The sequence below is a fragment of the Lontra canadensis genome, unplaced genomic scaffold (genome assembly GCF_010015895.1).
Source record: "Lontra canadensis isolate GAN:19392208 unplaced genomic scaffold, GSC_riverotter_1.0 scaffold125, whole genome shotgun sequence".
Taxonomy (NCBI): Eukaryota; Metazoa; Chordata; class Mammalia; order Carnivora; family Mustelidae; genus Lontra; species Lontra canadensis.
Genome location: NW_022631119.1, coordinates 4,709,509 through 4,726,828, shown reverse-complemented (window position 1 = coordinate 4,726,828; position 17,320 = coordinate 4,709,509). Strand labels below are relative to the sequence as shown.

Here is a 17,320-nt window from a genome sequence, read left to right as displayed (position 1 = left end):
GCGCGGAGCACTCTGGGACTCGTAGTCCGGCCCTCGCGTGTCTTCCTAGCCTAAGAGCAGCCTGCGCCAGTCGCTTCGAAAGCCTGTACGCCTCCTCGATGATTTCTGGGAGTTGTAGTTCTTTGCCCTGTCTCTGCCCCTCCTGTTTCCGGTGCCGTCACGGGACAGAGCAGTCGGTGACAGCCCCGAGGGCCCCCGCCCCGCGCCCATGGCCGAGCCGGATCGTGAGTCGGGGGCCCCGGTGGGAGGGTAGGGCCGGGCCGCGCCGGGGCCTGGCTGAGGGCTGCAGGCCCCGGGGCCCGAGGACGGGCATGGTGGGGCTGAAGACTGGGGCTGCATGGAAGGGAGTGGGATTCGGGCAAGGTTCGGGGTGGGGGGGGTCGTTGCTAAGTGATCCATCTTGCTTGGTTGGTGGGTTTCTGGGTCGCGAGCTTTTAAGTGTCCGTTTGCCACGTCCCCCAAGTTCCTAATGATCGCGTATTTCTCGCACCTTGGTTGCTGAGGACCCTCGTTGCTAAGGACTTAGGTTGCCTCGGACCCAGTTGCTAAGGGTACCTGGTTGTTAGGGGGAACTGTATGATGCTAGGGAACCCCTGGTGCCCCCCTCCTATCTCTTCCCTCTAGTTCCTGTGCCCCTCCTGAACATGCCATCCCCACTGCGCCTCCTCTCCCAAACTTGTCTCTACTCGGAGTATTTTCTTATCTCCTCTATTCCTTTTTAAACTTTCCCTCTGTTAGTAAACCTAACCCTCCCTGCACACATACACACAAACACTATTTTCTTCCTCACTTCTAAGTCTTCCTCCATGTCCCATATGCTTTGCTTTCTCCTGCCTCTCTTAAACCTTCCAGTCCCAGCCTCCTTGTCCCTCACTGACCACTTCTGACAGCACTGTTCACTCTAACGTGATCTGCTTTCCCCCATGCCTTCCCTCCCTCCCAACCCAGTGTAATTAGCTTGATGGGCCTTCTTGCTCCCTGCCCCTCTGCTTTGAAGACCTTCATTCCCACTTAACCATGCCCCCCACTGTAACCACATCTGCTCCCCCTCCTCCCCCAGCCTCTGACCCTCTGGAGACCCAGGCAGGGAAGGTGCAGGAGGCTCAGGTGAGATTTGGGGAAGGGTGGAGGGAAGGAGAGAGATGGACTTGTTCCCACACCTCACACCGGGGGCGGGGGGAGGTGGCAGAGGGGAGACAGTCACCCCAGGGCCCTAAGCTCACTGCCCCAGTCCCTTGCCCCAACTCCTGGTTCAGTCTCCTGGGGAATGGTGGATTCTGGGGACTGTCGGGGAAGGGTGTGCAGCCTCAACTTCAGGCCTGCCCTCCCAAACTCTTCTCTTTCCTTGCTCCCTCCCTGTATCCTTTCTGAACCTCATTGATGCTGGGCATGGAAGAGAGGGGCATCCGATTTGGTCCCTGAATGCACAGATCTCACGGACAAGTGACTAGAAATGACCCTCCAGGGTGATTAGCTCAAGGCAGAGTAAAGTCTGTGGGGTCACAGAGGCTCCCGCCAATCTGTTCCCTGAGCGAATCCACAGGCTGGCCTAGGAGTCAGACTGTGGTGCAGACACCTCACAGTAAGTGAAGAATGACTTAGAATTGTCTTACGCAGTGTGACAAATAGTGTTCCACGCAGAGTGTACAGGTTGTGTGAAGACTGGAGGGCACGAAGGGTGTGGTGTGGTCAGTAGCCTGGTGGCTGGGGGTGGTTAGCTAATTGTAGCTGAGGTTAGCATTTATTGAGTACTTATTCCAGCCAGCTCCTCTGCTCAGGTCTCTGTGTACATTTCATTTCATCTTCCCAGAATCCCTTGCAGGGGGCAAGGTCTACTGGGGCCATGAGGAATCTGAGGCAGAGCTTTTAGGTAGCTTGTCCTCTATCTTCCTCACCTCCTGTGCCCCTGCTAGAAGAGCAGGGACTGCTTTGCAACCCAGGGCACTCTGCAGGTTGCCTTCCAGAAACTTCAGGAAGAGGTAGCCAGGCCACCTCACAGAGACCTGAAGGCCCCACCAGCATCTCTAGATCCCGCTACAGCCAAGTTGCTCCCACATGCTGGGCAAGGGCCTCAGGTCCTTCCACAGAGCCTCACTGTCTGCAATCTGAAAGGATGCCAACCCCCCCGAGACGCGAGATCGCCATTCAGATGTAGGGCAGCGTGGAAGCTGAGAGGAAGGCCCCTGACAGGTGCACAGCAGGGCCACCCTGAGGGTCTGAAAGCTCCCTTTCGGGCTGGGGTTTCTCCCTCGCCTGGCTCCGAAGGCTCAGCCACTGTCACAGAGAAAGGTTTAATGTTTAAAAGGGATCCTCAGTTCCAGAAAGAGAGATTTGAGGGTGTAAATTGCAGCATTGTCTGTGATAGGGCAACACTGGAAACAGCCCAAGTGGCTGTCAGTAGGCGGGTTAAATGAACTATGGCTCATCCTTACAATGTAACACTACAGTCTTACAATATAACACTATGTAGCTTTTTTAAAGGAGGAGGTAGATCTATGGTATATTGTTCTGCAGAAGAGGCAAGGTGCAGCGTTGTACTGTGGCACGGACCCATTTCTGAAAAATGAATGAGTTTTATATGCAGAGAAAAATTCTAGAGTCCTTACCACTGTACTGTGAATGGTGGTTATCGTGACTGGGGTGGGTGAGGGAACTAGAGGCAAGTGCCTCAAGTCACACATGGTCTCATGGTCAAAGTTTTTACAAAGCCTATGGAAGAGCAATTAAAAATTTTTAAATATGATTGGAAGGGTGGTTCCTATTCCAAAAGGCTTGAAACCAGAGCAGAGAATAATTTGGGGGAGGAGTCTTAAGCAGTAGACTGCATTGGTCAGAATTGTGTTTTTGTGAGGTCCACTGCAGGGCCCAGCCCTGGTGTAGTGCATAGCGAGTATCCATTCATTCAGTGGTGGATGGTTCTGGAGCTCCTGCCGGGTCCAGGCCCTGTTTCCGGCATGGGGTGTCCACTGGTAAACACGAAAACTCCCCGCCATCTTGGAGCTGACATCATGGCGGACTCCATACCCAGTGGTGATCCGACGGTTATAGACTGGAGAAGCCAGTGAGAAGGGTGCTTGGAGCAGAGGGCAGGGTGGGCTGACAAAGCCAGGCAGTCACCCGGAGGGTGGTAACATCCATTGGGGTGGAGGCTGAGGCTGGGAGCTTAGGGAGGAGGCCAGGACAGGGCCCCCAGAGGGAGGACTGGCTGGACCAGGTAGAGCTCTGGGGAGGAGACACATTAGGGCAGGAGGGCAGGTGAGGGAGACAAAGACTGGGGGACAGAAGCCATACTGAGATAAGACCTACGAGGAAGGACAGGTTTAGGAGAGATGCTACGACCGAGATTGAGATGTGGTGGGAGAGGGAGGCCAGGGGTCACTTCAGCGGAGTTATCCAGGAGGCTGCAGGAACCCCAGATCTGGGGCTAGGAGGTGGCATTATCAATGCCTAGCCCAAGACCATTGGCACAGATGAGGCAGCTAGCCCAGGAAAAGTGGACAGAGGAAGTTGGAGGGGGAGCACAGCACAGAGTCTCAGATCTGCAATCTGGGAGCCTGGCTGAGGGGGAGAGTAGATAATGACACGGAGGGGTTGGAAAGGTGGAGCTCGGGGCTTCAGGAAGGAGGGCTGAGGGCCCCAGGGTGAGGACTGAGGCATTTCCACTGGCGTTATTCACAGAAGTGACTTTGATGAGGAGGGCGGCAGGCCCATACTACAGGGGACAGGTGGGGATGCAAGGCAAGGACACGGGACACCAGGCACTTCTGACACTTATCCCACTGGGTGCTCCTCGGAGCACCTCCCATAGGTTAATGCTTCATGTCAGAGAGCCCTCTGAGGCAGTGCCATGTCCTCTGAGCTCCATTTCCAAGATGAGGGCCATCAAACTCAAAACAGCAAAGAACACGAGCTCCTCAGGAGCAGTGGGACCAGGTGTCCAACCCATGCAGCCCATCCCAGAGCCTGCACACTGTCCCCCGACCACCCCTCTCTTCCTTGGGCCCACTTCCAGCCAGAGCCTTTCCCCCCAAACCCGGGTGCCATCCTCCCCTCTCTTCCCTCGCTAACCCCACTTCTGGGGCCTGGCCACCCCACCCCAACCCCTTCCAGGACTCAGATTCAGACTCTGAGGAAGGAGCCGCTGGCGGCGAAGCAGAGAGTGAGTATCTTCCCTGGGAGTGGGGTTCTGGGGGAGCAATTTAGGGCAGGGATGTATTTGCTACCCCTCACCTCCACTGAGGGTGACATTCTAAGTATGTCTGTTGGGTGCAATGCCAGCACCTAGAGGACCCTGGCTGTGGGAGGGTGGAGGAATCCCAGGGTGGACGGGGGCACTGAGGGCCCTGGGGCTCCCGGGCTGAACACCCACCCTGCTGTTCTCTCTTTGCTTTTCGGCCAGTGGACTTCCTGCGGAACTTCTTCTCCCAGACACTGGGTCTGGGCACCCAGAAGGAGCGTTTGCTGGACGACCTGACCCTGGAAGGGGTGACCCGCTACATGCAGAGCGAGCGCTGTAAGTCCCCGCCCTGCCTTTCGCCACTTGCCCTGCTCCTGGCCCCACGTGACTTCTCAGCTGCCACCACTTGACCCGTCACACCTTTTGCTTCCAAGTAACAGGAAACCCAACTCCCACTGGCTTAGGCCAAAAAGAGAGCATTGACCCTGTAACTAAAATCCAGCATTAAGCATGGCTGGATTCAGAAGCTTCCGTGTTGTCAAAGATCTTAACCCCCTCTGGCGCCGGTTTTCTGCGTGGAGGTGGAGGAGGCTCCTGGCCGTAGTGCATGTCAGTTCCACCAGCCTAGTATCTCCTTCCAGGGGTTCAAGCGAAGGGGCAGAGATAGCGCGCGCCCCAATTGGGCCAGGTTGGGTCACACTCTACCGCAAACCAATCACCTTATCTGTCCCTGATTGGCCAGACGTGGGTCACACCTCCATTGCTGATTGGCCAGGCCTGTTTCACAGACTAAAGACGCTACCAATAATAATTACCCCAGAACGTGCCTAGGGGGTGCAGCCCAGGAACAGAGAGGGAAATGCCGGGAGAGGGCCGGGAGGAGAGCAAGAGCCGCGTGCCCTGGGACGACTATTACCGGAAGTGTGTTTCGGGGTGCTGTGTAGGTGCCTCTCTACTAGGTCACCATGTTATTTCTATTTCTTGCTGAAAGTTGAGGTCACCAGAGTCTGAGAAACCGGGCCCTCGGCAGTCCTCAAGTAGAACAATCAACCCTTTGAGGGTCCTGAACAGCCTTTTGTTGAGGACGTCTTCTCCCATTTCCCTGTCCTCCAGCTGCTGCCGGCTCCCTGCTCAGGCGTCCAGGCTTACTGCCCCAAGCCTCCCCCTCTACCAGGCCAGGCCGGGCAGCTGTCTGCAGACATCTCCTCCCCAAAGAGAGCACAGGCAATGGCCGCAAAGCTCTGATTCTTTCCGTCCTCCCACACTTGGGTTTTAGGACAGTTGGCTCACGAGGCTGCCAGCGAAGGGCACAGCGAAGAATGACAGCTAACTAACTGAGCCCTCACCATTTGCCAGGTGCTGGTCTAGGCTAGATGTCCTCTCCTTCAACCTTCACACTGTACCTATGAGGTTGTCACAGGAGTGATGTGGACAGAGGAGGAAGCGGAGGCACAGAGAGGTTGGGACTCCATGCAGGGTCACATAGCTGGCAGGGGGCAGTCAGGACTCCACCCCAGGCTCCCCCGAATCCAGAGCACACGCTGCCTCCTGTGTGGCCCCAGCTAGCTCCAGCTGGGCCTAGCCCAATGGCAACCCCAAGACAAAGCCGAGGGCTTCATCCCCCTTGCTGTCCTCCTTCGCACGGGACGCCCCAGAGGTCCCCAGTTCAGGGGCTTCACACTTGTGGCTGGCCATCAGCTGATGGGCAAATGCCCGGGTCCCGCATGGCCAAGCTGCCCAGCAGGCGCTGATAAGACAACAGAGCTATTTCCGCACAGCCCCGAATGTTTGCAAAGTGATTCGACTCCTACCACACCTTCCCATCCTTTTTTCTGAAAGCCAGGAGAAAAGCAGAGGAATAAAGTGCTTATACATGTACAAACCCTGGGTCTCAAGAGGTACAATTGCCTCAGAGAATAATAGCAGACACATAGGTAGTGTTTGTTCTGTGCCGGGCACTGATCTAAGCTTTACACGAATGAATTCATTCTCTCGAGAGCCCCCATGAAGCCAGTACTGTAATTATGCCCATTCAACAGAGCAGGAAGCTGGAACCCAGAGGGGAGCGCTGAACTAAGACCCCCCCCCCCACGCCCCCATCTGCCAGCCCCAGCTGGTGAGCAGGAGAGCTAGGATCCGAAGCCCTCTTATCTACCGGCTTTCACTGGGTGAGAGCCAAGAGGGGCAAATCTTTGGTCTTCACCAGAAAATGATCAGACTTCCAGTGGCTTGTGTGTGTTTGATTATAGAGGAAAGGAATATGCTGAAGGAACACGCTAGAAATAGATGGTCATTCAAGATTGTGTCCAAAAGGTGAGGCGAGGCCAGAGATTTTTCCCAGTGACCTGTAGCTCTTCTGGGGGGGGGGACCCCCACCACCACTGTCCAGCCTTCTCACTAAGAGCTCATGTGTTTTTGTATAGATATAGGAGGGGAAACTTCTCTCCAACTGGCCTTTTCTCAAATCTGTCCAAGTTGGTATAATTTGAAACCGTCGATTCCTCGTCCCCATGCTGGCTCTGCCACCAGTTGACTGCATGATCCTTCCCCTGAGCCTTGGTTTTCTCATCTGTAAAGTGGGGGTGTTGACCTCCCCTTCCCCCTGAGATGATTGGGAAGACCATTCATGCATCTGAAATGCTGGCACTGAGGAAACGACATCGGGGGCTGTGATGGGTGCTGTTATTTTGGGGCCGAGCATACTGTCACGTGATGCAGAAACTCCTCTCCTCCAGGTCGCAGGGTCATCTGTTTGGTAGGAGCTGGGATCTCCACGTGTAAGTGCCTCCCCTCCCCGCTCATAGCCACTCCTATGTTGGGGGACCCCGTTCCAGGGACTGGAGGGAGCCGTGTCTGGGCCTTTGATGGGGAGGGATTGATGGGGTATAGATGGAGGTCCCTGACCCATTGCTCTACACCCACCCCCCGGCCCACAGCCGCCGGCATCCCTGACTTCCGCTCCCCATCCACCGGCCTCTACGCCAACCTGGAGAAGTACCATCTTCCTTACCCGGAGGCCATCTTTGAGATTGGCTACTTTAAGGTATGTGCTCCCCAGGCAGGAAGGTCTGTAATGGGGAGGGGATGGGATCGCCTGACTCCAGCTCTCAACTCACCAGGGCCATCTGGGTGCCCACCTGCCCTCTGGTTCTCTCTCCCACAGAAACACCCAGAGCCCTTCTTTGCTCTTGCCAAGGAACTCTATCCTGGGCAGTTCAAGGTGAGCTCTTTCTTGCCGGGCACTCAGGAAAGCTTGGGGGGGCAGCAGGCATGGGAAAGGCTTCTTCTGGGGCCCTTCAGACAAATGTCCCATGATCATAAAGGACATGGGCTCTGGGCCACGTGGGTCCATGTCCTGGTCCCTTATTTCCTGCTCTTGTGACCTTGAGCCTCAGTTTTCCCATCTGTGAAATGGGGCCAGTGATGCTCCCGAGGCCAATGTGATGAGTCCATGAGGTAAAAAAGCCAGAGTGTCTGGAACAGTTCCTGGCATGAGGCAACGTGCAGCAAATGGGCTCTGTCACGATGGGTGCTGTTCTGCCTGCCCCCCCTCCAGCCGACCGTCTGCCACTACTTCATCCGCCTGCTGAAGGAGAAGGGGCTGCTGCTGCGCTGCTACACGCAGGTAGGCGGCCGCGGGTCCCCGGGGGTTGGGGGAGGGGCTGGCCGCGTGCGTCCTGGCACCTCGGGGCGCAAGAGCCCGGGCTGCTGTGTTCTTGTTGCGTGACCTGCAGGGAGCCCCTGCACCTCCCCTCAGCCTCAGTTTCCCCTTCTGTAAAGCAGTGGCCAGAACAGTTTGGCCCTTTAGGGCCGCACGTCTGAGGGGATACACTCGCACAGCAGATTTCCGGGTTGGTTAGGGCTTTTAGCAGATGGCCATGGGGTAACTGGCTCTGGCAAAATCAGTACACCACGCCCGTTTCCCATCAGGCAGACGGAGAGTCTCAAGGAAGGGGCATCTTTTTTTTTTTTTTTTTAAGATTTTATTTATTTATTTGACAGACAGAGATCACAAGTAGATGGAGAGGCAGGCAGAGAGAGAGAGAGAGGGAAGCAGGCTCCCTGCTGAGCAGAGAGCCTGATGCGGGACTCGATCCCAGGACCCTGAGATCATGACCTGAGCCGAAGGCAGCGGCTTAACCCACTGAGCCACCCAGGCGCCCAAGGGGCATCTTTTTGATATTGTGCAAAGAAAGGGCTTGCGTGTGCCACAGGCCATGGCTCATACATGTCAGGAGCTGAGCTGAGGGCCTTGCCCTGGGGCTCTCTGGCAAGGACGGCTCACATCATGGGTTTCTGGACTAGTCGGCAAGACGTTTTCAGCATCTCATACCCCTCACTGTAAAAGCAGTCGGTGCCCCTACCTTTGTTTTAGCAATGTGTTTTTTATGAATGCGGGTAAATACATGAAATTGAAATTACAAGGTGTCAGTAACAGCGACATCGTGCTGTTAATGATCCCTCAGGGCGCGCCTGGGGGCGCCCAGTCAGTTGAGTGCCTGACTCGTGATTTCTACTCAGGTCATGGTCTCAGGGTGGTGAGATCGAGCCCCACATCAGGCTCCATGCTCAGAAGGAAGTCTGCTTAAAATTCTTTCTCCCCCTCTGCCTCCGCCCTTCTCCTCCCTGTGTGCTTGCACTCGCTCTCTCTCTCTCTCTCTCTCTCTCTCAAAGAAATAAATGTTTTTTAAATGATACCTTAGAACCCAAAATTAAAAAAGAGAGAATACTTGACTGTAACTGGGCGTTCTAACATTTTCTTCCTGCGCCTGGCAATTTGGAGCCTGCCAGCCTGGGAAGCCACCACCAGGGGGAGGATGAATTTCTTTCTAAGTCCTGATTTCTCAAATGGGGGCAGGAGTCCACTGCCTAGGACTGGCGGTGGTGGCCTGCGAAAGGACAGCCTCTTCTTTCCAGGAGGAGCTCCTACTGAGGATAAACCTGACCTTTCTTCCCAGAGGCCATTTTATCCACAGGACGTGGCTCAGACATGATAAACACAGCTTTCTCCAAGCCAAGGGCTCCCCTGTGCTTGATTCCATGAAATCCACAACGTAGCCCTGCTACCGTCATCTTCTGTCACAAGTGTTTACCCAGTGTAGACCCCATGCCGGGCCCTGCTGGTGGCGACATCCCTGCCCTCCTAGAGCTGACAGTCTGCTGTGGGGAGAGAGAGACAGTGGACATGATGGGTAGGAAGCAGAGCTAGGGGGTCATGATTAAGCAGGAGAGGGAATTAGAAGTGTTGCGGGGGAGTGCTTTTGTCAACAGGTATCCGGGAAGGTCTCACTGAGAGGTGTGCGTTTAGACAAAGACCTCCAGGAAGGGACAAAGGGAGCCAGGATATCATCTAAGGGGAGAGTGTGTTCCAGGCAAAAGGAACAGCCAGGGCAGAGGTCCTGAGGTGAGACTATATTTGGCTCGAGTGAACAGAGAGGACAGCAGGAGAGAATAGGGGGGGCGCGGGGACAGGGACTGACCATGTGGGATCTTGGGGCTGCAGGAAGGGCTGAGTGAGAGGGAGCCACAGGAGGGCTCTGAGCAGGGTGGAACGTGACCTGACCCAGGGGTCCCCTGGAGGTATGTCAGGGACCTACTGGGAGTGGTGAGGAGGGGGGCACAGAGACCAAGGAGGAAGGAGACTGCCCTGACGGTGGAAGCAGACGGGTCACTCTTCTGGGAAGCGAGTGTCCCCTCCTGGCAACAGTGACTGTGCAGCTTTAACTGCACACGCATCAGCAAAACGGCTGATTACAGAAAACAGACAACCGTGGGGCGGGGGGGGGGGGGGGAGCATTCCCCTCTCATGTTTCAAGAGCCCATTTTGTTTTGTTTTCTCCAAACTTGTCTCTTCTCTGTCAACCTCAGTCACTTTTTGAGTCACTGACCCAGTTTTCTGAAACACCCTGTCTTCACCTCTTTCCGGATTGTGATGGTGTTGCACTTCTGGGGCCGTGTACAAGAGCTGTTTTTATCCCCAGATGCAAGTCTCCGTCCAAACGCGAATAGTTGCCCTGTTCGCTCAAGCCCCTGCGATCTCCACAGCAAAGCGGCTTCTAAATATATTCATGGCATTTAGCCTACACGTGGGGCTTGTACTTGACTTTCTTCCACTTAACTCCTTGTGTGGAAGACCCTTCGATATCCACACCCACATAGCAGCTTCCTGCCCTCCCTCCTTCCCTTCCTGCCTGCCTGCCTGCCTTCCTGCCTTCCTCTCTTTCTTCTTTTTTTTCCTTTTCTTTTCCTGATTTTAAGTAACCTCTCCACCCAAAGTGGGACTCGAACTCCCAACCTCGAGATCAAGAATCGCACGCTCTAGGGAGTGAGCCAGCCAGGCACCCCCAACTTCATATTTTTTCAAAGCTGCTGTTGCCTTTGTGTCCATCAGGGGGACACAGTGTTTTGAAACAAAAAGGGAGCCAAGGTTTAAAAAGCAAGAGATTTCCGTTTACAATTGGACTTCAGGCTCCTCCTGCAGATTGAGAAGAACTGCCTGCCCTCCTACCCCCACCCCGGTCAGGGGTTGGGGGGCAGTGAGCACTGGGCCGGAGCTGGTCAGTGCCCACCCTCACCTTGCCCTGCTTGCTGCCACACACCCAGGCAACATGTCACTCAGCCTGTACCATCCTGCATTCATCACTGCCTGTCCTCTAGGAGAGAGCATCCTGGCGCCACACTCCCCAGCCCCCAGCTTCCCTCCCTAGAAGCCCATGCTGTTGCTGGCTTCTCCTATCACCTTTATTTTTGTTTTAAAAATTTTATTTCTTTATTTGACAGACAGAGAGCACAAGCAGGGAGGAGGGGCAGAGGGAGAGGGACAAGCAGACCCACTAAGCAGGGAGCCAGATGTGGGGCTTGATCCCAGGACCCCAGGATCATGACCTGAGCCAAAGGCAGACGCTTAACCGATGAGCCACCCAGGCATCCTGTGTATCGCCTTTCAAAATAGTGTATACACCGGCAAACAAATACACACCTTCATATATAGCTTTCCCACCACCTTTGTTCTCCTATGCCTTTTAATCTCTTGAAGGGATCATTTCCATATCGGGACATGCAGGACAGCCTCATTCTTTTCCCATTCGAGGTTTTTTAAATCAGAAGTGGCCTCAGAACAACAGAGGCGGCTCAGTAGGTTTTTTTTTACACGCTATTTAATTACTTGCATGCACACTGCTTCCTCACATGTGAGCGGGGCCGTAGACTGAATCAAGTAACAAAGGCAAAACTAATGCGGGGTTGGGGGGAGAGGAAGAGCTCCAAAGAGAGTCTGGGAACAGTGGCTCTTGTCTGCATGTTTGGGGAACAAGCTGATTGCTGGCAGGGAGCGGAGACAAGTGCTTGGGGCTGTCTGCCCCTGAAAGAGAGCCCTTTTGGTTGTGCATGGAGTCTCAGGGAGGCTGTGCCAGGTCAGCTGTGGGCTGCACATGACCCGCCATCTCGGGGTGGCGTCTGGCCGTGTGCTGCGGGCTCCGTCAGCTCCATCAGCACCTGTCTCTGCAGCATTCCTCACGGGCAAACAAAAGCTGCTCCCGGGGGGGCTGCGTGCTTTAAGAAAAATGAGAGAGCACATATGTCAATGTGGAAGGGAAGAATAGTCCTGCTGGTTTAATGAGGAATCTATCCGTGTCTTAAAAGAATGCCAGTGAATGTGCCGTCTGTGAAAACAGACCACAGTAAGACACCCAACTGCTGATTCGAAAACAGTGATTGAAACCAAATAAACCCTCCCGATTCACTTATTTCTGTTACAGCTCAGCCAGGGGTGCCACAGACAGCTGTGCAGGTTGGTTACTGCACAAGGATGCCACATCTGAGGGCGCTCTTATTTCCAACAGAGACATTATAGGCTTCCCCGTCAGTGCCAACAAAATTTCTGGCAGGTGGCTCTAACGTCATGTGGTCCTAACAAAAACAAATTTTCTGAGAAATGGAAACAAAGTGGCCCAACTATGCAGAAACACTCCATCTGGGCTGACAGTGGCAGTGGGCCTGGGCTCACAGACGTATGACTTTGGGCCCCACCTTTAACCATCTGTGACTTTTCCAATTCGTCGGCCCCCCTGAGAGTGAGCAGAGGGGTTTATAGGCACACCCGGCCCCCTTGCTTCTCCCTCCCTCCCTTCTCCCTCTCTCCCCTTTGCTTCTCTTCGCAGGGCCCTGCTCTGCCTTCTGTCCCCGGGGGAGGGAGGTTGCCTCACTCCTGAGCCTTTTCTCTTTGTGTCTCCCCCCCCAGAACATAGACACCCTGGAGCGAGTGGCCGGGCTGGAGCCCGAGGACCTGGTGGAGGCCCACGGCACCTTCTACACCTCGCACTGCATCAGCCCCCTCTGCCGGCGGGAGTACTCGCTCAGCTGGATGAAGGGTGAGGCGCCCGAGGTCATCCACGGTCATCCACGAGGGCAGGCCTTGCGGGTGCCCCGTGTCTGCTCCCTGGGGCCTCCAGGTGGTGGTCACCCGTTCCGTCCCACTCTGTGGCTCTTTTTAGCTGCTGACGGCAGCCCCCTGGAGACCTGAGGCAGCGGGCGGGTTTCACTGCTCCGACACCACCTCCCAGCCAGGGTATAATGGAACCAGGTCCCACACCCCGTCCAGCCACACACAGAGACGTGTGTTGGCATAGAGGCCACCAGAGCATCCCACAGTCTGTTCTGTGAGGTCATAAGGCCCCAGCTCTTAATCCTGTGAGGGGCTCTGACCTTACCTTACACAAGGGGGCCCTCAAGGGCAGACCCAACGACCTTCGAATCCAGATGTGTGCTGTCCAGTATGGCAGCCACGACCGCGTATGGCTCTCGGGCACTAACAGATGTGCCCAATGGTACCAAGGACCCGAATTTGTAATTTTACACCATTTTTAGTAATTTCAATGTTAAAAGCCACACATGGCTGGGACCACCAGATTGGACAGGACTGCGTGACAGCCACAGGGTCCAAAGGCCCATGAGTCAGAGTCCATGGAATGTGAAGCTGGACACGGGCCTGGTTCGGGGACGAAGGCTGGGGGCCGTCCCTAGGGGTGCAGACAACAGGGCTTGTTAGAGTCAGTGTCCTGGTTCACGGAAGGGCAGAGAGTCCAGAAAAGTGGGGAAAAGAAAAGTCAGCCAGTTTTTTCTCAGAGGCCAATGAGAGGCTTGTCTGACATCCACTGTGCCGTTCGGAAGCCCCGTGTTTCACCCCGGCAGGCCATTCCTGACATTCTTTGTGCTGATCTCACAAAGCCTCCGGTGTCCGGTGTCCGGTGTCTGTGTGAGACAGGGACAGCTGCGGCGTTTGCGGTGGGGCCCCCGGGGGGTGGGGGGTGGCCTTTCTGCTCAGATGCCAGCTGACTGCGGCTGGGAGAGGCTTCCAGAATAGCTCAAGGGTGCACAGCTGGGGGGAACGGACCACGAACACCACCCCATTGTTGCCCCTCCCAGTGACGGCGCATGCAGCCGCCACACACTCTCCACCACTGTCAATGCCATCAGGTTTTTAAGGACATTACAGACGGCACAATGGGACTCTGTATGTGTCTGCTGAAGGAATGAATGAAGAGTTGAACAAATGAGCTCATATTCTGTGGGTTGGATGCAAGAGACAGAATGCTTTTCAAGATTCCTTAATCAATAAGCAATAAGGAGTGTGATTGTCATAAGGCCAGGGGCGTGTGTGTGTGTGTGTGTGTGTGTGTGTGTGTGTGTAGGTGTCTGTCCCAGAACCCAAGAATGGGAAGCAGCTGGGCCTGCGAATGTATCCCAGGATCGTCTGCAGAGTCTCCCCTTTCTCTAACACCCAGCCTGGGACTCACCAGGCCTCTCCCCCACAATAAAATAGAGTCATCCCGCAAGACCCACTGGGAGAACTTTCCTGCCCAGGTCGGGGGTTCCCGAGATCCAGTTACCCATGCAAAGGGCAAACGCTTACTCATTCACCTGTTCTTTTGTTTCTTCTTCTTTTTTTTTTTTTTTAAGATTTTATTTATTTGACAGAGAGAGGGAGCTCACAAGTAGGCAGAGAGGCAGGCAGAGAAGAGAGGGGGAAGCAGGCTCCCCGATGATCAGAGAGCCCTATGCGGGGCTCGATCCCAGGACCCTGAGATCATGGCCTGAGCCGAAGGCAGAGGCTTAACCCACTGAGCCACCCAGGCGCCCCTCTTTTGTTTATTCTTTAAGTCAATAGCCATAGCCTTGTGCTCGAAGCCACCCCTGGAATCCTGAGGAGGTCGGGGGGAGAGGGAGGACAGCTTTCCAAGAAGGGCGAGCAGGGCAAACACCCCAGGAGGCTCCCCGGTGACTGAGGCGTGTTCATGGGCAACAAAGGCAGGCCGCAGCTCCAGGCCCCAGCCCAGAGTCATTTATCTTCTTCTCTCTCTTCCCCTTCCCCATGCCCAGAGAAGATCTTCTCCGAGGTGACTCCCAAGTGTGAGAAATGTCACAACGTGGTGAAGCCTGGTGAGCCTCGGGGCCAGGGGCCCAACCCAGAGAGATTTGGGCTGAGACCCCCACCCCTCCACGAGCCCCTTCCCAAGAAGGCTACCCTCCCTCCCTGACCAGTGCCCCAGATCTGTCCCCACTGCTCCACTGCTCCCAGCCCTCAGGCCTGCCTCTGCTCCTGCCCTGTCTCTCTCTCTCTCTCTCTCTCTCTGACCCTGCCTCTACCTCCCATTTCACCTTCTCTTTCTGTCTCTGTGTCTTTCTGTCCCCCTGCCTCAGACATCGTGTTCTTCGGCGAGAACCTCCCAGCGAGGTTCTTCTCCTGCATGCAGTCAGTAAGTGGCCCCGGGCTCCCCCACGTGGGGGCAGATGGCCTCCCCAATTAGCTGCAGATGGGGTGTTGGGGGGGAAGCAGCCCAGCCCCCACGGAGCCCCTGGAGCCCTCACTGGCCACGCCCCCCCTCACAGGACTTCCTGAAGGTGGATCTCCTCCTCATCATGGGCACGTCCCTACAGGTGCAGCCCTTCGCGTCCCTCATCAGCAAGTAGGTTGGGACGGGGCGGTGGGGGGGGGGCTGGGGATGGGGGAGCCAGCACAGGTCCTCACCGCTGAGCTCGCCATCCCTCAGGGCACCCCTCTCCACCCCACGCCTGCTCATCAACAAGGAGAAGACTGGGCAGGTGAGTTGGCTTTTATTTGAGCTCCCCTCTGATTTTCCCTCCTCCTCCTCCTCACAGGGGTCCCACATTCCCTTTCACTGGGACCCCCAGCTCAGAACCAGGAGTTCTAGAATCCAGATTCCAGGTCACCTGGACTCTGGTTCTACAGGCATCTGGGTCACTTGGGACCCTTCTGAGCAAGGGACAGAACCCCAACTCGAAGCGACTTAAGCCAGGATTGGAATGCTGTGCCTCGTGCAAGGGAAGAGTCGGGGCAAGCTGGACCCAGGGCCCGCAGCCCAGCATCGGGAGGCGCCCACTCCTGCTTTCGGCTCTTTTCCTGAGGTGGTCTCGCTCCCTCATCCCTGGGGAGGGATGGTTCCTCGAAAAGGCCAAACATGCCATGGGCCAGGCACTGTTCCAAGCACTTTGTTTTATTTTTTTATTTTATTATTTTAAGTAGGCTTCACGCCCAGCATGGGGCTTGAACTCACGACCCTGAGATTAAAGAGTCACGTGCTCTACTGACTGAGACGGCAGGCGCCCCTAAGCACTTTCTAAGTATTCACCCTAATAGTACCCGGCTAGGAACAGTTTGGTGATGGCCCCCCACTCTACAGATAAGGAAACTGAGGTTCAGGGAGGCCAGGTCACTTGAGTAAAGTCACAGAGCAGGGAACAGAGCCAGGCCACCTGTTCCAGGGTCTGTGTTCTGAGCTGTCCCCGCCCCCCCCTCCTACCCCCGCCACAGACTGACCCTTTCCTGGGGATGATGATGGGCCTTGGAGGAGGCATGGACTTCGACTCCAAGAAGGCCTACAGGTGAGTCCTGGGCCTGCGCGGGTCTCAGCCGAAGTGGGAGGGAAGGCGGGAAGGCACACTGACTGGGAAGGGCAGGCAGGGGCCGGGGACAAGCCGGGAGCTCTGACTCTCCCACCCACAGAGACGTAGCCTGGCTGGGTGACTGTGACCAGGGCTGCCTGGCTCTTGCCGACCTCCTTGGATGGAAGGTAAGGAGTCTGGGCCACCCCATCCCACCTGGAGCCCCACCTCTAGACCCCTGCCCCTCAGATCCTCTGACTCCATGATGCATGGTGACCTCTGACCTCTGTGAACTTTGCCCCCTGCAGAAGGAGCTGGAGGACCTCGTCCGGAAGGAGCATGCCAGCATTGACGCCCAGGCAGGATCGGGGAGCCCCAGCCCCAACCCCAACACTTCAGCTTCCCCCAGGAAGTCTCCACCTCCCGCCAAGGAGGAGGCCAGGACCGCAGAGGGAGAGCGGCCCCAGTGACAGCTGTGGCTCCTGGGCAGAACTCCTGGGCAGAACTCTCGCAGAGCCCCGCCAGCCCTGGCCCCCTCTAACTTGCAGCTCTTGTCTGGGGAGCTCAGAACATTGCCCCAGTCTCTTAACCACCCCCTCTCAAAACTGAGGTCCCGCCCCCTGACCCTGGCAAACCTCTAACAGCACCCAGGAGCTGAGGCCTGGGCAGCCCGGCTGTAACAGCCCGTAGTCTCTAACCACCCGCGGGGATGGGGATCAACCTCCACTAATCTCTAACTGCTCCCAGGGCCAGGACTGCCTCTAAACTTCTAACTGTTCGTGACAGGGGCCCCAGGCCTCCCCAGGGCTCTCCCATGTCCTCTGCCACTCCTAGGGGCCTGTGCCCAGGTTGGCCAAGTCTAACGTACCCTAGTGGAGTGTGGACCCTCCAAACCTAACACCCTCTGTGGGGAGCTGAGCCTGAAGGCCTCCCGAGTCTGGGCCTCCAACTCCCAAAGTGGGTGCTGGACCCGTTCCCTCTGGGACCCTCTTCCCCTGCCGGGAGGGGCTGACAGTGTTGCTCATTGGAGACAAATTAAAAACAAAAACAACTAACAATCAACTGTCCAGCCTCCCTGTTCCTTTCTGTGGGCACACAGGGAAGCAGCTGGAGGGAGGGGGTCCAGGGAACCAGAACACCAGGCTCTTAGGAGAGAAAGCCAAGGGTGTTGACAGGGGACTTCTGGGGGCTGCAAGAGAGCCCCACAGCTCTTACCCCCAGACTCCCAGACTGCCAGAGTTC

The 17,320-nt window shown here is 56.0% G+C and overlaps 1 protein-coding gene across 1 annotated transcript; it reads left to right on the top strand.

Annotated features, from left to right (window-relative positions):
* Positions 1-128: 128 nt before the first annotated feature.
* On the top strand, positions 129-17,141 carry SIRT2 (sirtuin 2). The gene is given in 17 exon segments (XM_032842197.1): positions 129-224; positions 1,061-1,107; positions 4,111-4,159; positions 4,400-4,513; positions 6,913-6,954; positions 7,114-7,220; positions 7,341-7,397; positions 7,734-7,802; positions 12,417-12,546; positions 14,555-14,614; positions 14,876-14,931; positions 15,065-15,141; positions 15,226-15,277; positions 16,008-16,078; positions 16,200-16,266; positions 16,387-16,455; positions 16,458-17,141. Coding segments are annotated over 17 exon segments (1,245 nt in total). The 5' UTR covers positions 129-208; the 3' UTR covers positions 16,620-17,141.
* Positions 17,142-17,320: the final 179 nt, after the last annotated feature.